Source organism: Canis aureus, chromosome 35 (assembly GCF_053574225.1).
Source record: "Canis aureus isolate CA01 chromosome 35, VMU_Caureus_v.1.0, whole genome shotgun sequence".
Taxonomy (NCBI): domain Eukaryota; kingdom Metazoa; phylum Chordata; class Mammalia; order Carnivora; family Canidae; genus Canis; species Canis aureus.
This window is the reverse complement of record NC_135645.1, coordinates 24,122,808-24,144,914: the sequence shown is the minus strand read 5'-3', so window position 1 is coordinate 24,144,914 and position 22,107 is coordinate 24,122,808. Positions and strand designations below refer to the sequence as shown.

The following is a 22,107-nucleotide window of genomic DNA, read 5'->3' as shown; positions in this document are numbered from 1 at the left end:
CTTTCAAGCCCAGAAAAAAACATAAAAAAATGTTAAGGATAGGCAGAAATCTCTTAGAAGGAATATATTCTCAATCCAGGTCATAGGCTTCTCCTAGATGGGATCCTGTTGATGAACTTAGAGTTCAGAATTGTAAGACACACGTGAAACAGTCCATATAAGCAAGAAACAATGGCCACAACTAGTAATAGGAGTAGACTTCTGAGAACTTCAGTTAATAGAAGTGATCATCTATGAGATATGTGTTAAAGGTTATTAGATACAAAAGAAATAAGAATGTTAGAACAAGGCAGTATGGAAAAAGAATAAACAGATTTTAAAAACAAATCAAGGTAACTTTTGGAAAAGAAAAATATCATTAAAATTAAATACAGGGTGGAGAGGGAGAACAACTGATTAGTTGTTGAGAGTTGAAGAGAAGAGAGTTGAAGAGAGAATTAGTGAACTGGAAGGTAGTCTAAAGAAATTCTAGAATCAAGCATAAAAACAGAGATGAAAAATATGAGATAGAATTGGAGAATGAGAAAGTCCAGCCTATTTCCATTAAGACTTTAAAGAAAGAGATAAAGAAGGAGTGGAAATATTTGAGGAGATAATGGTAAAGAAATTTTCAGAATTATATAAAAGATACAGATTCAGGAGGCACAGTGAGTTGTGAACAGGATATGAATAAAACTCCACTGGACATGCTGTCACGAAACTGGGAAATATGTAAGGTGAAGAGATCTTAAAAAGTAGCCTGAGAGACTTAAGACTCATCACCTACAAAGCAATTAGACTGTGTTGGTAGACTTCTTCATAATACTAGTAGAAGCTAGAGATAGAGTACCATTTTCAAACTGATCAGAAAAGTAACTGGAAAAGTAGTTTTCTGTAGTCTGCTAGGCTTGAGGAATAAGGGGAGATAACAATTTCTGGGTGCCTGGGTAGCTCAGCCAGTTAAGCATCTGACTCTTGATTTTGGCTCACATCATAATCTTGGGGTCATGGGATCAAGCCCCACATTGGGCTCTGTGCTGGCAATGGAGCCTGCTTAAGGTTCTCTCTCACCTTGTGTGCTCTTTCTCAAAAAAATAAAAATGAAAATAAAATTCAAGTAAAGACTGAGAATTACATCACTCATGGGCCTTGTTGAAAGAGTTTTTTAAAATAATACTTAGGCAAGAAGGAAATTTGAGTCCAGAAGAAGGATGAAACATGCAAGAAGTTGTGAGCAAATAAACTGGTTAACGTGTAAATTTAAATGAGCACTGATTATAAAAAAAAAAAGTTTTAGGAATATAGAAACAAGATGGGACAAAATACTGATTAATAATTATATGTAAGACAGGAGAGGATGATAGAAATTTAAATATTTTAAAAACTTGTATTTGGGAAGAGGATACTCATTAACTTTAGATTTTTAAAAATTGAAGTATATATGTCTAAAATGTTAAGTGATTAGAGAGAGACTAGAAATAACCAGTTGAGGGAAAGGAAAGAAGGAAACAAGAGTACCTACGTGGTTGACTAGATGATGAGGAAAAGAAGCCAAGAGAAAGCTTGATAAATAGCACAAAATAATACACATAAATGGACCAAAGTACATGTTAAAAGATCGATTTTAACTGGAGTTAAGCAAAGTCTTGTTACACACTGATTATAAGAGACATACTAAAATAATTACTTTGCAAAGTTTGAAAGTAGAGGGCTAAAAACATACTAGATAAACTCAAAGCTAGTTGTCAATACTTATAGAATGGACTCTAAGTGAAAATATTCATTAGTAATAGTCACTTCATAATAAAAATACGATTCACTGAGACTATATAATCATTCTGAACAGTAATGCATCATAGCATTAGATTTTTCTTAGATTTTTCCGTAAGGAAAAATAATTTACAATCTTGAAAGAGATTTTAATAGTCTTTCCTTAGAAACTAGTAGATCAAGCAGGCTCCAAATTAGTAGGGATAGAGAAAATTTGAACAAATCAGATACAGGCTTGGTCTTATGCATCTAGCAATCAGGAAGGAGTATAGCTTTTTTTAGTACATGTGGGTATTTATAAAAATTGACCATATAGTGGTTTTTCCAACAAATATCAATAGATATCAGAGAAGAGATATCTTAGAGATTATACTCTCTGGCCTCATTAGAAACCACTGGACAAAAAAGGTAGCACAGACTATGGGACTTTTGAAGAAAAAAATACGCTTTTAAGAAACAAGTCAAGAAATTTTAATGGGAATTAGAAATAATTAGTAATGGTTTCTACATAATGAAGTTTTTATAGAGTGTGCTAAAGCTAAACTTGAAGGGATATTTTGTAGTATTCAATACAAGAAGGACAAGTAACTTAGGAAAAAATAATACAGAGTAGAAGTGAGCTAGAAGTTAGGGAATTGATAGGATCAACAATTTTGAGAAGATACAAATTAGCAAACCTCTATTAAGATTAAAGTTAAGAAAAAAGGCTCAAATAAGCAATGTGAGGGATGGAAAAGGAGAATACTACAGATACATTGCGGTGAGGGAGGATGAATACTATGAACAGTGGGGTGTCTCAGTAAAAGTATTAGGATTTTTCATAGGCTTGGGTTTATGTTAGATGATTTTGGATAAGGTTCCAAGAAATGGGCCCTGCCCTTAGATTGGATGGTCCTGTGATTGGGTATCTTACTAATAAGTCTTATGCAGAAGCTGGAGGAATTAATTGAGGCTAAAGCTTCAGTTGGTAAAACAAGCAGCAATCATTTTAGCCAGGGATGTTGGCCATTTTTGTGGTTTGGTTATTGTTCTTGTTTTGTCCGAGTTCTCCCATGAGTATGCAGTGGCTCTATTTTTGTCTTCATCTGTCACAGTCCCAGAGTATCTTCTGTGATTGTTGATGTTCTTTGAAATTGTTCATGTTCATCAGGAGAACACCGCAGCTTACTTGTGAGTGCCAGCCAGCCCAGCTTCTGGCAGTACCAAGGCCTGTCTTATTGGACTAGGCCAGTTCCTGGTTGTCAGGAGCTGCTTTTCTTCTTTCTAGATATTAGAGTAAACCCAGTAATACCCTAAGAATGAGTAATAAATGGATGTAATAGAAAATTGTATTGAACTTCCTCATAACTATATATAGGGAGTGTGTAAAAATAGGGTTGTCTTCAAAAAACTTAGATTTGATGTTTGCAACTTAACAAAGAATCCCTGAACCTCTATTTTCAAATGGATTTCCTTTTTAATTTGTTGACTTGGGAATTTGTAATATGTGTACCGGCAGTGCATAAACTATTTTCGCTTAGTTTAATTTTTGAACTCTTATCTTGAAGCTTGCACTCAGAGCCTTGCTTTACTTTTTTTTTTTTTTTTTTGCTAGTTGAAGGATTTCTTTTATTTTTTTCCTTTTTTAGGTTATTTCGACTAACTGAGGTAATTGTCTTCATTAAAAAAAAAACTCCAATGATTATTAAATATCTCTGACTTTTTATAGTTAGTATACTGCTTTTGGAAGTAACTACTTTGAAGAACAGTAGTGATTTGGATTCAAGAATTCTGCTTTTTTTTTTTTTTTTTAATAGGTTACTTTTTAGGTCAGTTATTTTAGGTGGCTATTTTTTTAGGTCAAAAATAGGCAAGGGGGATAACAGACCTGTCAGTCACGTTGTAGCTTTTAACATATATGTATAGAATAAGGTGTTTATTATATTACTTCAAAAATATAAAAAAGAACAGTGTGGAGAAAAAAAGTGAGCTTTTGAAGGTACATAATTTCTATTAAAATATATATTAAAATTTTAGTTTATTGTAGTTTCTCCTAATAAAACTTTTTTTAACCAACATTATCATAGGCCATAGATGTGCATCAACAAAGACAGATTAATATTTGTTTTTTCAAAAAGTAAACTATTAGTAATAATAGTAATAGTAATAATAGTAATAATAGTAATAATTATTAGTAATAATTCTTTCCTTAAAAAGAGTTCTCATTTAAATGACATCATTTGGTATCTTGTTTTTGTTTCTCTTTTTAAAGAAATTACATTTGTTTTTTCTTATTGCTGTTATTGTGTTGATATGTTAAGAACATTGCCTAATTTTAAGCAAATTAATGTTTTTATTCCAGTTAATGGCCAGCCAAGACCCCTTGAATCCAGTCAGGTGAAATATCTCCGTCGAGAGCTGATAGAACTGAGAAATAAAGTGAACCGCTTATTGGATAGCTTGGAACCACCTGGAGAGCCAGGACCTTCCGGCAGTATTCCTGAAAATGGTAGACTGTGAATCCATTTTATTCTGCTTTATTCTTCCTTTGTCTTTCTAAAAAAATTTATTATTATTTTAATTCCAATATAGTTTACAGTATTATATTAATTTCGGGTGTATAATATAGTGATTCAGCAATTCCATACATCAGCCAGTGCTCATTATGACAAGCAAATCCCCATCATCTGTTTAGCTCACCTCCCCTCTGGTAACCGTCAGTTCTCTGTAGTTAAGAATCTTTTTAGTTTCTTTTTTTTTTCCCCTTTGTTCATATTTCTTTCTTAAATTCCACATATGAGTGAAATGATATTTGTCTTTGACTTTTTGCCTAGCATTATACTCTATATATTCGTATCTTTTTGCAGATTTTTTAAAAAACTGTTTATGTAGGAGCACGTTGGCATCCTTGTTACCCTTTCTTATTTTTGCCTCTGTCCTTTAGGATTACCAGGAGATTTTATTTTACTAATTCCTGGATCTCATTGTAAATCTACTAAAGAGCAGGGCCAAAGAATCCCATTTTTAAAGTGCTCTTGGGTTAATTCCTTACAAGTAGTCTTAAACCCCTGGGTTTATGAATAGGTCAGTTTTCAAACCCCTTTGACTCTTTTGAACCCTTTCCATTGTAATAATTACAGTGTAATTACAATAATTAGGAATTGCAATAATTTCATGTGTTTTATGTGGCATATGAAGTAATTTTAAATAAATAACTTGAGATTTGTATGTTCAAATGGAAAATTGTAAAGTTTACTTAAACATAGTTTTTAATCATATGTAAAGAAAAGCTTATTTTTTCCACTTTACAGATGATATGTAGTGTGTTTATATTAAGATAAAGTAAGATTTATTGACAAATTTGGAACTGACAAAGTTTTTGGACCAAATATATTTAAAAATGTAGACTGAAGTTTGTGTATTAGGGCTTGAAAATAGATTTTGAAAAACTGCTTTCCTCAACTTTTAGTATTCTTAGATGTTGCACTTAAAAAACAAACTTGTGGGTTTTTTTTTACAATTTTTGTTTGCATATAAATTATATGCTTAAAGTTGCATTATGAAATAGTAAGTTTTATAAAGTCTGGATGACTGTATATAAGGGACTTAATAGAAGATGATTTTTTGGGAAAGTGGCATTGTATAATCCTTGCAGCCATTAGATTCTCCTCCTAGATTATATTTTTTGGCTCCATTTAAGTTTTGGAGTTGTTTTCTTTCTTTAGTTTAAATACAGTGTAAATAAAACTGCATTTTCTGTAATTTTCCTCTTCCTCTCTTCCTCCAGCTATGTGGAATTGTATTAATGGTAGATTCTTTTTTTTTTTTTTTTAATTTTTATTTATTTATGATAGAGAGAGAGAGAGAGAGAGGCAGAGACGCAGGCAGAGGGAGAAGCAGGCTCCATGCACTGGGAGCCCGACATGGGACTCGATCCCGGGTCTCCAGGATCGCGCCCTGGGCCAAAGGCAGGCGCCAAACTGCTGCGCCACCCAGGGATCCCTAATGGTAGATTCTTAATAAATACTTGGTGATTAGTTATTTCTAGTTCCACTTCTGTATTTCATTTTTTTTTTTAAAGATTTTATTTATTCATGAGAGATACACAGAGAGAGGCAGACACAGGCAGAGGGAGAAGCAGGCTCCATGTAAGGAGCCTGATGTGGAACTCGATCCTGGGACTCCGGGATCATGCCCTGGGCCCAAGGCAGACGCTCAACCACTGAGCCACCCAGGTGTCCCTACTTCTGTATTTCAAAGCATATTAGAGATTTGCTGAAATACTATAATAAGATCTTCCTGACCTTTTCTTGATAAACTTTTAATATTTCACGTCAAGGCAAATGGCCTTTTCTGAACCCTCTCTCTCCAGACAAAAAGCTCCAACTTTAGGTCCAGAATCTGAAGAAAACTTTTGGCCATTTTGCCAGAGTAATTCATAGATGGCTGACACAACAACATTTGCTTATAATTTCAGAGGGTTTGAGCATCTGTAGAATATTATGTAACTTAGATGAAAATTCAACAAGTGTAGCTGGTACTGTGTAAAAATTACCTATTGTAGCTTATATTCTGCTGTAAGGAATAGAATTATAAACTTTTACGTTTGGTGAAATAACCTTTCTGTTCTTATGTATTTCTTGCCACTGTTTTTATTACCTCACTTTATTAACCCTTTATTTTCATTTTTCATGTTTTATTATTCTCACCGATGTTAATGTAAAAGATGTTAAAACTGGTTTCTTCTCTTCATCTTGGAAATTACATCACGCATTGTTCCTTTGTGTGGCCTCCCTTCTTGTCAGAGTGTCCTATCCCAGTTATCTAATGAGTAGAATAATGCATGCTGTGCTTTGGCTTTGTAGATGGTTGTAATTCATTTTTTGTTTCCTTTCTTGTCCTTAACAAGATCACTAGCTCTTGACCACCTGCCTTCTATGAAATTTAAAGCTTCTAAACTTTTAGAATATATCCTGACTTAATAATCTTCTCAAGAAAATAACATAAAATAACCCCCCCAAAATGCTACACCAGAAACAGTCTAGACCACGAAATGGTGTTGTCAGCTGTGAGTACTCCTTAGAACAATGTGGTTTGGCCTCACCCCAAAACATGTGGCTACCTACGTTCGTCAGTGGTCTGCCTCCACAGTGGTTCTTAGGTACTTGCTTTCCTTTCTGAGGAACATGATGTGTAGGCTACTGCGGGCACTGGATTGATCTGTTGCGGTAGCCGGAGCAGCTAGTAGGAGCAGCTAGAAGGCTGGTAGGCATAAAGTATTGTGTTTCCTGATGGATTTAGTTTGTGGTAAGAGGAAGGATGCACAGACCGTGAAGGGGAGTAGCATGAGGGGGAATAACTTACAAGATTGGTGTGATACACTTTTGGGCTATATAGCCTTGGAATTAGGATTAGGAAGGAAATTGGTGAGGAAGATGAATAACTGGTAGACTTATTTTAAAGGAGTACTTATGGTAGTTTTCTTCCAGAAACGGAGGAAATATTAGTGTAACCAGTGGAATCATAGGAATGAATAAGAGTTGCAAGCCCATGTGTGCTTATATTATACTTAGAGTTTTTCACAAACCGATCAGAGTTAACCTAATAACTGATGTTCATTTATTTGCTTGGTAACAGGAAAAAAATCGAAAATTATTAATTGAGTAGATGGTTAGCAATATTCTTTTTATTTATTTGTTTTGTTTTTAATATCGTTTTGGTTTCAGGTTCCTATTTGTAAAATGTGGGTTATTCTTGAATCCCTTTTCTTTTACAACATAGTGGTACAAATGCCTGTTGAATACCTTAGTATCCTTAGAAGAAAAGCATAGTTTTAAATTGATCATGCTCATGTTTAAAATTTTATTTTTCTATTAAAAAAATTCTTTATGGAAAAATGTACAAAAGTAGACATAATACTCTCAATCTTGTGAAACGCCCCCCCAAATAAAGTAATTGTCAGCTCATAGTATCATGTTATCTAGACTCTCGTACATTTCCACCCCTCTTATTTTGAGCAAATCTCACACACATCATTCCAACTGTAAAGTATTTTAACGGTGACGTAACAAATTAAAAGGATGTGTTTAATGTATTGGTTGGCTTGAGATTTCCATGTAATTAATGATGAACAAATAGACAAGTAGACGTAGACCATCAATGTTGATATCATAACTTCAGTTAAACTTCTTTATTCTTTTGCAAAATGAAGCATTAGTCCTCAATGTATCTGGTAGTAGGATATATATAGGCCATGGGGCTCCAAAAAAAGGGGCAAGTGTTTTTCTGTGTTAAGGAGCTTATATTTCTTTTCCTCATCTAAAATTCTTAGGAAAGGAGGTAGATAATTTTTTTTTAAAGCTGCTTTTTAAAATTTTTCATTATTTTTTATTCTGATTTTAAAAATTCAAGTGTAAAGAGGAAAGTAAAATTAACAATTATATTCAGAGATACTCTGAACATTTCAAGCTATATACACATATATTTTTCCCTATTTTGTATTTTTTAGGCTTTATTGAGTATAGATAAAATGGAAACAAGTTTTTGTTTATTCCTCTCATAGATACTGTGGATGGTAGGGATGAAAAGCCTGCTGCTTCCGATTCTTCTGGAAAACAATCTACTCAGGTTATGGCAGCAAGTATGTCAGCTTTTGATCCTTTAAAAAACCAAGATGAAATCAATAAAAATGTCATGTCAGCGTTTGGCTTAACAGATGATCAGGTTTCAGGTAAGTTAGTTCCTTCCTCTTATCCTTCATTCCCTTTCTCCTTCCTTCTCCTTCTTTCCTTCTTTAATAGAAGGCTAACAGATACAGTGATGTGCACAAATCTTAGGGGGTCAGTTCAGTAAATTTTTACTTTTGTGTATATCTATATAAAACACCAAGCAAGATCAAGATCTAGATGATTTCTAGCACCTGGAAAACTTTCTTAGGCATTCTCCCTGTCATAGAACCTGCTGTAAGAATAACCAGTTTGGTTTAGGTAAATTCTTTCAAAAGTAGAATTCAGAGAGTTTATTTTTTTAAAATCTGAACCATTTTATAATCTTATTAAGGATTTGTTGTAGGATTTAAAGTACACTTGATGTCTTCTTTCTTTGGATGTTAAATTGGAGAAATTTAAATTTAAATGTGGCTTTCTGGTTAACTTGCTTTTGTGTAGAAAGTGCTCTTATGGAAATGGTTTTAATCTTAAAACAGCACCTATACTAGGATTTCTTTTTATTTTTTGACTGTTACTTCAGAATTTTTTCTGCTTTCTTTCTCTTTGGATTCTAATTACACATACAGCTCTAGAATTTTCATTTGATTGTATAGTATTTTTCTTTTGAGGTTCTTTTGCATTAAGACTATATTTCCCTATAACTCATTGATGCATTTTTAATTCTTTAAAAATACAATTTTTTAAAAATAAAATATTTATAGGAGCTCTTAATGTTTGCTGCTTCAACATCTGAGCCTATTTGGAGTCCACTTTCTTTTTCCTGCCTTTTTCTTTGATTGTGGGTCACATTTTCCTGTTTCTTTGCATATCTGATAATTTTTTATTGAAAACGGGACATTATGGTTAAAGTGGTGACTTGGGATTCTTTTAGGTTCCTTTGAGGGCTTTTTGTTATTGTTGCTCTGGCAGTGAGTTATTTTGTATGGATTCAAACTACTTATTCTTTGTCCCGGTGGAGCATACCAACTAATCTCTCTGCTCAGCCCTTTCAGTTCTTGGTGCGGCTTTTTTTCCTGAGCTCTCTTATGTGTCTACCTCTTAATTTTATGACCAGCTGAGGATTTTGGGCAGAGCTTATACTTGGTTTTTAGGTCTCCCTCTTTTGGTGGCTCTCTTAATCCAGGGATTTTTTTTTTTTTTTTTTTCCAAATTTCCAGCCAGTTGGCTAGCCATGAAGTTCACATTATGGCTTTCTGCTGTTGGGGTTGCAGAGGTCAGGGCTTGTAATTCTTAGCCACTGTAATTCAATTGGGGGTAAACGTTTCTGGTTTCTGCTTAACATTTGGTTGACTTCCAGTGATTTCAAATAGTTGTTTTCTGCTATTTTGTCCAGGTTTTTAGTGGTTACCCCTTGACCACTTACTTTGCCATTATCAGTAACTGGAAATACAGGATTCAGTCTATTTTCTTTTTCTTTGAGACTTCTCTGGGATTATTCACTAAAGAGAATTGTGTGAAATTCTGGAAAGACAAATATTAGTATATGATGTATGTTCTTGGTGAAAGAAGACATCACACAAGTGATACATCTGAACTTAGAGCAACTGAAATATGAGTGAATATGTCTTCTTGTTAAGCAATGGCAGATAGAGGAATAAATAGTTATATATAAGGTCAGGCTTAAAATTTGGATTAGAACATAGTCTATGCCACACCAGAATAACATGATTAATATAATTCACATTATTTGAAGTAAGAAAAACTGCCCATTGAAAATGCCAGGATACTTTGTAGTTATTCATGTCTGCTGTTGGGAAAAGCTTGACTGTAATAGTGAATTGTGGACATTGGAAGGAGGAATAAAGTATTACAAAGATAGGTTGGCAACGTTGACTAATAGGTTACATACAAGAGAGGAAAGAAGGATCAAAGTAATGTACTTTCTTAGGTCAGTAATGGTGTTTTTTGTAGGAAAATGTATGTATTTACGTACACATATGTAAATATCAGTAACATGAGCACTTAACCTGTTTTACTCTGGTAACCATCAATTTCTCTGCATTGCCACTCTGAATCCTAGCCTAGGTTCTTGTCAGTGCCTGGACTCTATTGGCCAGCCACACAGTTGCCTAATAAAGTGCTGAGTTCTGGGATGCAGCAGTACAGAGGGTAGAGGTTTGCCCTCGGGGAACTTAGCTAAGTAATAGCAAGTCCCTATGTGGAATTTTCTAAATGGCTATCACTCACATAAGCTCTTGTGATATAATCACTCTTATAAATATTTGCTGTAAGCTCTTGTTAGCTCCTGATCCCTACAGTAACCTTAATGAAGTAGAAATTAGTATTTTTCTTGTACAGATGAGGAAACTGAGGCACAGAAAGAGATGAGGTAGTATGTCCAGAGCTACTAAGTGGCAACACTGGCATTTGAAACTAAGCAGATTGGCTCCATAGTCCATGCCTTTAACCACTCCTCTATATTGCCCAACAGAAAGAACTTAAAAGAGTAAATAAACATCTACAGTTGTCCTCAGAGTGTCTTTTTTGACTGTCACAGGATCAGAACTGTAGTAGATTCTCACCATTTACTTCTTTGTTCATTATTTTAGAAGACTTTGAGAGGTAGTCTTTGTGAGGCAGACAAAAAGAATCAGAAAGGAGCCTGGCCCAAATAGCTTGTGTAATCTAAGAGGAAGATGAGAGCTGTTCAGAAATGAAAAGTTGAAGTTGGTAAGGGTCATAATAAAAGTATACTTCAGAAAAAGTATGAGTGAAGAAGGTTTACTGGAAGTGTGGGGTAATAACTGGATGTAAAGAACATTATATTTAATACATGAAAATGGGACAGGAGGGAACAGTGATAAAAGAAATGGAAGGTTAGTTTCAGCTAACAGGGGGCATGGCATGCAAGAGGAGGAATTGTGAGAAGTACTGTTTGGATCCTTGACTACCAAACCAGAGGGTTGAACTTGATTTATGGGCAATGGAGGCCCATTGTAGAAGGGAATACTTATGCTTGACCTACAAAATGAATTCGGTAACACGAAGTGGAGGATAGTGGTATTGCAGAGATGGGTTTTGATTTTTGCAGAGAGAGGTTAGTACTTAGGAATATAACACTCTACACTGTATAGGGAAGGATTTCTAGTCATAGCTTTGGATTCTTAAGAAGTGTGGAGCAAAGGAAGAAATGAAGTATATACATTCACTGTAAAAGGTTGCATTTGTGGTTATTGCTTGTTCTATAGTACTTTTGGTTTGGGTATCTTTTAAACAAACTTATTAATTGAGCTTGCTGGGGAAGGGTCTTATATTGGGAACTAAACTGATTTTTCATGATCATTTAGGGCCACCCAGTGCTCCTGCAGAAGACCGTTCAGGGACACCCGACAGCATTGCTTCCTCCTCCTCTGCAGCTCATCCACCAGGAGTTCAGCCACAGCAGCCACCATATACAGGAGCTCAGACACAAGCAGGTCAGAGTGAAGGTAAAATAGAAATAAGAGCACTTATTTGGGGAGGTAAATGTGCAGAGATGTTTATTGCAGCATTGTTGGTGATGCATGGTAAAGAGCTTACATAAGCATTCGTTTTATGAATACAGTTGTAGAAATTTCTGATTTACTGATATGGTATGCTTTTGGGTTAGAAGTCATATATGCTTCTGATTATTGAAAAAAACAAAACCAAACCTGAAAAAGTGCTTATGTGAATATAAATACATGACAAAAGGTCAGGAAGGATTCATACCAGTTACCAGTCAGTGGTAACCAGAGGGTCCATGGTGACTCCCTGAGGTGACACTTCATTTTGCATAATATTTAGGTGCTGTTTTATTTCCTTTTCCCTTCTCTTCTTGTTTCTGTGTATTATTTTTGTAATTGAAAAGATTTTTAAAATAGAGGTAAAGCATAACTTAAGTGTAGTTTTTTGAAAGATAAATAGCCCTTTAAATATTTGTGCGGTTAGCAATATGTCTTTTGTGGAAAAAAGCAGTGTATTTTAAATCAAACTTGTCTTCTCTAGGTGAGATGTCCTTGGATGAGCAATTTAATCTCTCTGGGTTTTACTATTCTCTCATTTAAATTATGAAAATTGGACAAAACTATTGGTATTAAAAGAATATCTCTAGAAATATAACTTGAAGGCTCTGTATTTAAACAGATAAAGGGGTTATTTCCATGGTTGAAGGGGATTGAGAGACCACAGCAAGCTCAGGAGAGCAGACACCTGAAGTTTACAAACTGAACACATTCCACTTTAAAACAAACACCAGGTGGTGCTCTAACTATTTGTATAAAGGGGCCAAGTAGGTGGTATGCTGTATTTTCAGCACCAGAAGCAAGTGACTGAGTTTTATCAATCATATTTAAAAAAAAAAAAAAAAAAAAATTCACAGCCTAAAATGAATGCAGCACTTATATAATAGAATCGTAGTCATCTTGTGGCTCTATATTTAGTCTTCTTGTTGAATGAATGCTAGACAACATAGGGTCTAGCATGTGATAGTTGTCTGATGAGTGGGTAGTTTGGGAAGAATTTCTTTCTGCTTCAGCCTCTTCTCAGCTAACTTTAGTTACAGTCTTTACTTTGTACCAAGATACAGCTGCCCTAACTCGAGCAAACTAGAACTGAAGCAGATGTGGGCTGAAACAAGGAGTAAAAGCAGTTTTGATGGGATGGGAGTTTAGTGGCTACTTAAATTCTGTAAAACGGGCCTTGGAATTGTAAATATTTTTCCTAAGAATTTTATTCTTAATATGTTCTTCAGGTGAACTGACATTGGTGTTTTTTTTTTTAGAAAAAAATTCCATCTTAAGCAGTGTATACTGTTGTAGAATGGCAGTTGGAAGGACAATTGTACCAAATAATGTTTGCTGTTCACTTATAAAGGAATGGGATTTAATGCTTTCTTAATGTCTCACATTATTCTATTGGGTTTATTTTAATTGAAAAATTATTTTCAAGTAGGTAAAAATTTGAAAATATAAAAGGATAAATAGTGAAAAATCAAATACTGTCTCTCCTACCTCTGACCCCTAGCAACCAGGTTCCTTTTTCCAGAGGCATCCAGTTAATACTATCTGATATTTGTTGAATTCTTTAGGATGGCTTTGTGTGCCTTGCTGAAACTCTTTTTTTAACTTTACGCTAGAAAAATGGCATAGTTATTAATATGTGACCTCAGTCAGTAGCATTTTGGAGGTGAATCTCTAGATCAATTCTCTCCAGAAGAAATACAGTAGAAGACATAAGTAATTTTTTAATTCATCACATTTAAGAAAGTTTTTATTTTATTTTATTTTATTTTTTTTTTTTTTTAATTTTTATTTATTCATGATAGGCACACAGTGAGAGAGAGAGAGGCAGAGACACAGGCAGAGGGAGAAGCAGGCTCCATGCACCGGGAGCCTGACGTGGGATTTGATCCCGGATCTCCAGGATCGCACCCTGGGCCAAAGGCAGGCGCCAAACCGCTGCGCCACCCAGGGATCCCTAAGAAAGTTTTTAAAGTAAAACTAATGTTAATTAGACATTTTGCTTAATCCTGTATCTGGCATATCAACATGTAGTTATCGTTATTAATGTTTGCATTCTATTTTTTGTACTGCACATTAGAAATCTGGGGTGTGACACCAATTTGAAACACTTCAACAACCCAATATGTTATAGTTCAGCTATATTTCTGGTGCTTAGTAGTTGTATGTGGCTAGTGCCTATTGTATTGGATAGCACAGTCTAGGTTAAGATACCAGTTATTTATAGGATGAATTATAGGCTTTTAATGAATACTTTTTCACATATGATGTATAATGAGTCCCTGACAACACCAGTTAGATCAGTTGCTGGTTAGAATTTGAATAGAGGGACGCCTGGGTGGCTTAGTGGTTGAGCTCAAGGCATGATCCCAGGTCCAGAGATCGAGTTCCGCATCGGGTTTTCTGCAAGGAGCCTGCTTCTCCCTCTTTCTGTGTCTCTGCCTCTCTCTCTGTCTCTCATGAATAAATAAATAAAATCTTAAAGAAAAAAAGTTTTTAAAAAGTTAAAAAAAAATAGTTGTGCCTGTCAGTTTTTATTGAGGAAAACAATTACACTTTAGAATCATTGATGGCAGCAGCCTATTATGTGGAGCCTTAATCTCAGCCTTTTTAATGATACCTAAGCTAATATTTATCTTAAATGAAATAATGTGTACAGAACTTCTTTTAAACTAAAGCTGTAGAGTTTTGTTTGCATCCCAGTAATGGTTCATACTAGCTGTATTGACTTGAGGTAAACTGCTTCATTTTTCTGTATCTGTATAGGGATTGCTAGTAAGGGTTTACTTTTTCCCTTCTATGTATTTATTTGTTCTGTTCTTTGCTCATTTTTGTATTGTAGAGTTAATCATCCTAATTTCTCAGAATCTATTATCATAATGCTGTACATATTTTTTCCTTTTGATTATATTTCTGGTCACTTCTGTCCTGAAATTTAGTTAGGAAATACAATATAGGATTAAGGTGGTATCTTCCAAGGTAACAAAGGTTCAAGCCTTTAGAATAAATATGGTGTTTGGGGAGAGATTTAGGAGCTATCAGTTATATTTGTTCCTTTTCTCAGATTTTTACTTCGTGATTTTTGACTTGGTTGATTTTTACTGAACATTAGCAGTACATATCTGTTGGCAGTTGGGTTTGAAAGCATTTGTTTTTCTGGAATTTATGAAGTGACCACACTAGTGTTATTTGCTGCTGCTGAGAGTTCTCTGCAGTCAGTTCACAGCAGAGCAGCTATGTTTGTCCGTAGATACTCTTGTACTTCGTAGCATTTAAAGGGGAACAGACCCATTCCTGTGTCTTGTTACCAAGTGTACTTATGTGTTTGGATGGGGAGAGAATGAGATGTGCCTTAAAAATATTTCTCTCTGCCAAATTAAACCTGCCTCTTTTCCTTGGTTTGTTGTTTTTTTAGGCCAGATGTACCAGCAGTACCCGCAACAGGCCGGCTATGGTGCTCAGCAGCCCCAGGCGCCGCCTCAGCCGCCACAGCAGTATGGTATTCAGTATTCAGGTGAGCATGTGTGCAGAGGGAGAGGACTCATGGATTTTGAGCTATTTCTGTACCCATAAAACTTTAATCCTTTCCTCTGTTAAGGTTTGGTTTATAATACACATTGCTATAGGAGGTGTTAAGTATTGATTTGTTGGAGGAGATAACATTTAAATATTTTGCATAAACCTTTTATTGTAAATCAGCATTTCAGTCAAGAGTCATAGTAGATAATTTTGTATAACTTGTATGAAAACATTTTTAACACAAGCTATTTCATACTGTTAGGATCTGCTTTTCTCTTAGGTGACTTAGAACTGCAAAAATGCAAGACTTATTTTTCCCATTCTATGCCACACATAATTCCAGTGTACTGTAAAAATATTAACATTTTCCTCATACATGAAAAGAGTCTTGGTTAAATAGGAACCAAAATAAGCTACTTAGGTTTTTAAATATCCCTGAGTATGTAGGAATACCGAAAATAGGCCAAAAAAAAATCGACTTGTGTCAAATGTAATCCAGGCAGCTTAAGAACGTTGAATATGGTTGTTTTAAATAGGCATCCTGGGTATTTTCTTTTACCTTCTGTCCACTGAAGATTACCCATATTTAAATATGAAATCTCTGTAGTGCAGCTTTGACCGTGATGATTGTAAATCAGGTAATTTTACATTTGTTATGTCAAAGAGTTTATGCTTAACTCTTGTTTCCCATCCAAAGATTTAAGTATCAAAAGGTCATATAATTAAAAATAACTTCTAAGTTGAATCTTGCCAGAATTCTATTTTATGGAGTTTATATATATAGTTCAACTAGAGCAGGAATTAGCATGCTGTTACCATGGGCCAAATATGGCATGTCACCTGTTTTTGTGAATTAAGTGTTACTGGAATACACCTACACCCATTCACTGCTGTGCTGTTGCTTTGTAATGGCAGAGCTGAGTAGTTGCAACAGAGACAGCGTGGCCCACAAAACTTAGGATATTTACGCAGAAGCTGTTCACAGAAGTATGTCATGACCCCTGAACTAGACCATAAAATTCTATCTTTAATTGGAATTTTGACATACTTTAATGCATATAGTGAGTTCTATTTGGATTGTATTTGCTATAATGTGATTGAATGTGTAGTTGGTAGTTTTTAATTATGTAAAGCAGGTAGATGAATTTAAGCCTGGATTATGATAATATTAGGGTTATTTTAGGTTTGAAGTTCTTTAAAGTCAGAGTGTTAGAAATTATATAATTTGTAGAAATAATAGATACCAGAGCTGAAAAGACATAGTCATCATTGTAATCCAGGGGATTTACTCCTCTGTGCTTCAGAATCACCTGGAGAGCCTTTTTTTGAAAGTTAAGGTGCCTAAGCCCTACACCAAGATATTTTGTTTCACTTGGTTAGGAGTGGGACTCAGGCTTGGATACTTTTAAAAGCATTGCAGGTCATTCTAAAGTGCAGACAAGGTTGGAAACGATTTGTCCTTGTGTTACCCACTTACATTATAAATGAAGCAGTTAGGGCTTAAAGAGGTTTTGACACATGAACACGCAGCTCCTCTGGTGGGGGAGCCCTGTCAGAGCCAGTATACACTTGACTTTGCTGCTAATCGCTTCTGTCATTCTTTGTTCTCCCACCTGGGCCAATGGTAGCAGGCTTAGCTGCCACAAAAGGCTAGATAAAATTTTTTTAGGCTTCGTGGATCATATGATCCCTTGTCCTACACTACTCATTAATTTTCTTAAAAATCACGTAATTTCCATTTCTTGAGATTTTGTTGTTCTTCACCAAAGTAGTTTTTCAAGGGAGAGGGTGGGGCTTGGAGAGAAACCAGACACATAATAGAAGCATTGCCACATTATAATCAAAGACTAACGGGTTGCTAAATGAAATGGCATTTTAGGCCCATAGCAGTTATTACTCCCTCTGTTGAGAAATAAAGATCTGGTTGTTCCCAGACTCAGTTAAAAAGCCAGTTAAAATTTCAGTTGCCAGGATGAAAAGGCAGCATTTTTTTGCTCATAGTCTTACCTTGTATGTAGACATTGTTTCAGTATGAATGCTGAGTCCTTCTGTTTCTCCAAAAACTTACAGTAAAAAAAACTAAGCAAATTTTATGTAGGGGATAGACGCTATATGACATTCAAGATTTTATCATGAACTGACTTCAGTATTTGGATGCTACCATAAGTAAAATGCCTTAGATACTTGATTTACCTCCTAAAAGTTAAGCTTGTTCTTAATGATTTTATTAGTCAGGGTCTTCATTCGAGTAAAGTTTAGTTTTCAAATCATCATTTTTGTATTTCTGATCCCACTAGTCCTATTAACTTGAATTTGATTGGGAGATGTGGAAATAGTCAACTAAACACTCTGCTTGGAGACTGTAAATGGTGGTGGTAACATTGGACCATTTTTGACACTGTTGGTTTGGCAGTTTCCCTCTGACCTTTTCCAGTTTTACTCATGGACTATGTCAAAAAGGTTTCTTTCATGAGTAAATTTTGAACCCAGGTTCAAGGTGAGTTCAGAATATACTCCAATTCATTCAATCCTTTTTTTTTAAATGCAGGGTTGTACATATTTTAATAATTTTCTTATGTATCTGGTATTTAATGCTGACAGGATTCCAGTCATTGGAGAGGTTTCATTGCAAGTAGCTGCAGGTGTGTTTCATGGTAGAGATAAAAGTTTTTAGTGAAGCAGACTTGTTATTTTAAAAAAATTTACATCCTAGTAAATAATGAATATAGCTATTGATATTGTGGGGCAATATGGTATGCTTTTTATGTGTTATGCTGTTACTCCTAAGTCAAAATTCTGAGTTATAAAGGCAAAACGTCAGATACCAAATCTAAAAGATTTTAAGGATTGTGAAAATGGGTAATGCTTATTCTTAAATGGCTTATTTTTTATAGAGTGAACTTTAAAGCCTCTTATTAGCACAGTAAGATGTATTTGTAGCACCATTGCTTTGTTTAAAAATATTCATTGTCTCAATGTGTTTTTACTTGGTACACTTGTTAAATAAGCCTTCCCTCCACTCCAGGTTAATGACTAGCTTTACGTTAATTCCTGCATTGATCATTTGAGCATCTGTTCTATACTAGGAATTATACTAGAACAGGTGTTTGCTCTTAGGGATTATGTAGTATAGAAACGTTTGTAATGAAGAAATAGGTAGTGGTTTCAATTTAGATAAGATGGTTTCAAAACTTGTGTAGAAAATACCCTTTTTTGATACTCCTTGGTTTTGAAGTAACATGATATGATGGAATATACTACTCTACTTGTTATATAAATACTTAGGAATAAGCGTTTAAATTTCTCTTTTTTTGTCCAAAGCAGTAAGACTAATTCTCTGGAAAACTTTTCACTGAAAGGAAAGTAAGCTATATATGTACTTTATTTTGCCTTTTCAGCAGGCTATAGTCAGCAGACTGGACCCCAACAACCTCAGCAGTTCCAGGGATATGGCCAGCAACCAGCTTCCCAGGCACCAGCTCCTGCCTTTGCTGGCCAGCCTCAACAGCTGTCTGCTCAACCACCACAGCAGTACCAGGCGAGCAGTTACCCTCCACAAACTTACACTACCCAAACTTCTCAGCCTACCAATTACACTGTGCCCCCTGCCTCACAACCTGGAATGGCTCCAAGCCAACCCGGGGCCTATCAACCAAGACCAGGTTTTACTCCACCTCCTGGAAGTACCATGACTCCACCTCCTAGTGGGCCTAACCCTTATGCACGCACCCGCCCTCCCTTTGGTCAGGGCTATACGAAACCTGGACCTGGTTATCGATAAAGAGGCTCAGCTACACTGATGAATGGTAGCTGATAACTCTTAGCCTCCCAAAAGACTCCAATACTACTATTTTAATTTGTATTGAAATTGAGAAATTTAAAAAGCAGGCATTTTTTTATGATATCATTGTTGCTGTTAATTGAAAGTATAATTTGCTGGAATACAAAAAGACCAAAATGAAAGTTTTTTTTCTTCCCTTGCTTAAAAGTGTAGCAGCTGCCTAGTTATTTTGGAACACTACTCTGATGTGTGTAAAGTGATTGACTTTCTAGCTTGCCTTGTCCAGAGGATATTAAAACGCTAGGTTGAAGTTTAGCCATCTAACTTGGCTTTTTATTAACATGATGTACTAAAATAAATAGATCCCTTTGAGAAGACAACTAGGTATTATGTACAAAATGTAACATTGATAGGTTAATAAAGATAATTGAACCCATTAGTGGTCTTGTATATGTTAATGACTAAATTAGATTACATAAGGAAAAACATAGTTTTCTATTTCAAGAAACCCGGTGCCGTTTGAGTTTTGTCCTGACTTTGAAAGAAATGGATTTAATAGTCCTTGGTTTAAAACAATGAAACTTCTTTAAAATAGGTTTCAGAGGAAGATAACATTATATATAAACACAACAGATACCAGGGGGGTTGGGTAGATCCTGAAAAATCTATGATGTTTCTTTTTAGACTTGAATCATTGAGAAATGAAGAACTCCGTCTTAAAAAAACTACATCTCTTTATTGCAGAGTTGATACTTGCTTGAAAAATACAAAACATAGCATTGATAAAATTGAAGCATGTTGAAGGGTAAGCAGAGGAAAGGTCCTTTCAGAAAGAAAGAGGCCAACAAATGCAGCGTTCCCATGTCCCTCCCCAAATGAAGGACTTTTTTAAAGTAAGAGATTTTCATTACATTCTCTGATACATTCATTTCTAGAGGTCTTAGGTATTAAAAAAAGTACGTACTCTAAAATGGTAGGGATGTCATGTGGTATTTTTGTGCTCAGACTTCACATTCAGTCTACGTTCAGCTTCATCAGAATTACATTAACAACAGTAGGAAGACAGCTGCTTAAAGGGATAGCTTGACAGAGTACATTCAGACATGGTAACATGGGTAAAGAAAGAACAAAAATGTTTTGAAGAGATCAGGTATTCGGTATGCAGCTGAAATCAATTTGAATGATTCAAACAATCTTTTCAGTACTTTGCAAAGATTTAAGGACATGTATGTCAGCACGAGTGCTTAACTATTGAAATGCTTCAGGAAAGCTATTTGGCTATTGCTAAAAATTTGAAGTTTAAATAAGTGTGAATATTAGGACCTTTTCCCCGCCCCCCAGATACAAATGCTGAAGATGATTTGATCTAATAAGTTAAACCAAGTTGAGATTTGTGGAATTAACTCACCAGTAAGAAGCATACACTTTAATAAAAGTATTTTTTTAAGTATATTAGTTTTTGATGTTAAATTTGTTATAAAAGTATCTCAAAACATCATTACAACAGTGCGATAAATAATATACAAATGATCTCTTAAAATACCATGAATTAGGGAGCCAGCTTCCCTAAAAATGTTATTGTTAATGTCAATATCTTGTTTTCTTAAAATGATTTTGTAAAACCTGATAAATATTCTCAGCAATATTTCTAATAAACATCTACTATTGCTATTAAACTTTAATACATAGTAAACATAACAGCTTTAAATGAATGTGACCAATACTATAGTGTTTCCAATTACTTCTTTGCCACGGTAAAACAGAAGGCACTTTTGATCACGACTGCAGCATCTACCATTTTCCAGGAATTGTGGTCCCACACTCATACCACTGGACGTAATTGATTTGGGTGTGACCACCTATTTCTCCAAATTGGACAGGTTCCTGACGAACTGCTCTGAAATAGCCTAAGGAGGAAAATAATTTCATTTTAATAGCTGCTATATTTTTGCCCTCACCATTCACAGATTGAAGGGTGTCCTCGAAGGGCTGAATGTTACTCTAGGTGACATGGTCGTATTTTAGAAAAGGGATAGCAACAGAGAGCCTGGTGTCTTCCCTGAGGTGGGAATAGCTGGCCAGACCTGAGGCTGCACCTGAAACTCCTCTGACCTCTGCCTTAACAAGGTGGGATGAGCTGGTTGGTAGTGTCTGAGAGACAGGGCTGAAAAGGGGCAGGAGCCAGAGGGCTTTCATGTTTTGAGTGTCAGTGACCATGTTCAGTAAAAAGAAGGGGGTAGTTCAACGAACGATAAGTTGCTAAAAATTACACTTAGGTGAAATCTTCCTTCGAGGACTCTACAAATGTTGCTGCGAGTATAAAATGTCATGGCGGTATCACATTTCATAGCGTGTTTTTTATCCGATTCCTGAGGGGCAGCAGTTTCAGTTTCCTGTTAATGGGTTCACCGGTAAAAACACCAGCCATGGTAAAAGAGGACTTAAATGCCATTGAACGAAATGTATGGCTGAATCAATGAGTCAAATAATTTAGAAACTTCTTAGTGATTGCTGAGTAATACGGACATTTAATTTACTCTCCCTCTTGCCCTGCCTGGATAAGGATTAAACTTTCAGTCTTTTAAATCCTCGCTTAGTGCTAATACGTCTTTAGCAAGGTACAGTGGTTATTCATTACTCACCAGAATCGTTCGATTTTAATTATATTTATATGGCAAATAATAAGGGTATAGAAAAAAATGCCGGTGTGCTCTATAAGGTAATACAGGAATGATTTATGGTTGGGAAAGACTCCTCCTCTACAGCTGTTTTCTGCAAACTGTTCTTGAAGTAGAATGTCTTTATAGATGTCTGGGGGTAATTTCCTTTAGTTCTAAGGAACAGAGTCTTAAGGGACTGGGAGGAAAGTTGA

The 22,107-nt window shown here is 35.3% G+C and overlaps 2 protein-coding genes across 56 annotated transcripts in view; one reads left to right on the top strand and one right to left on the bottom strand.

The window, feature by feature from the left end:
• The window catches only part of TFG (trafficking from ER to golgi regulator), a 29,424-nt gene extending 9,753 nt beyond the window's left edge, over positions 1-19,671 (top strand). For 2 of the 7 annotated variants that reach the window (XM_077883856.1, XM_077883860.1), the window contains exons 4-8: positions 4,091-4,237; positions 8,291-8,458; positions 11,744-11,884; positions 15,351-15,449; positions 18,853-19,671. In XM_077883856.1, coding sequence (XP_077739982.1) covers positions 4,091-4,237; positions 8,291-8,458; positions 11,744-11,884; positions 15,351-15,449; positions 18,853-19,235 — 938 coding nt within the window. In that variant the 3' untranslated portion in view covers positions 19,236-19,671. Of the gene's footprint in view, positions 1-4,090; positions 4,238-8,290; positions 8,459-11,743; positions 11,885-15,350; positions 15,450-18,055; positions 18,097-18,852 lie in introns of all 7 variants that reach the window. The other 5 variants (XM_077883862.1, XM_077883861.1, XM_077883859.1 and 2 more) reach the window with 5 other exon arrangements.
• Positions 19,672-19,951: 280 nt separating this feature from the next.
• The window catches only part of ABI3BP (ABI family member 3 binding protein), a 234,203-nt gene continuing 232,047 nt past the window's right edge, over positions 19,952-22,107 (bottom strand). For all 49 annotated transcript variants that reach the window (XM_077883802.1, XM_077883803.1, XM_077883805.1 and 46 more), the window contains one exon: positions 19,952-21,142. In XM_077883802.1, the coding sequence (XP_077739928.1) occupies positions 21,027-21,142 (116 nt within the window). In that variant the 3' untranslated portion in view covers positions 19,952-21,026. The remainder of the gene's footprint in view (positions 21,143-22,107) is intronic.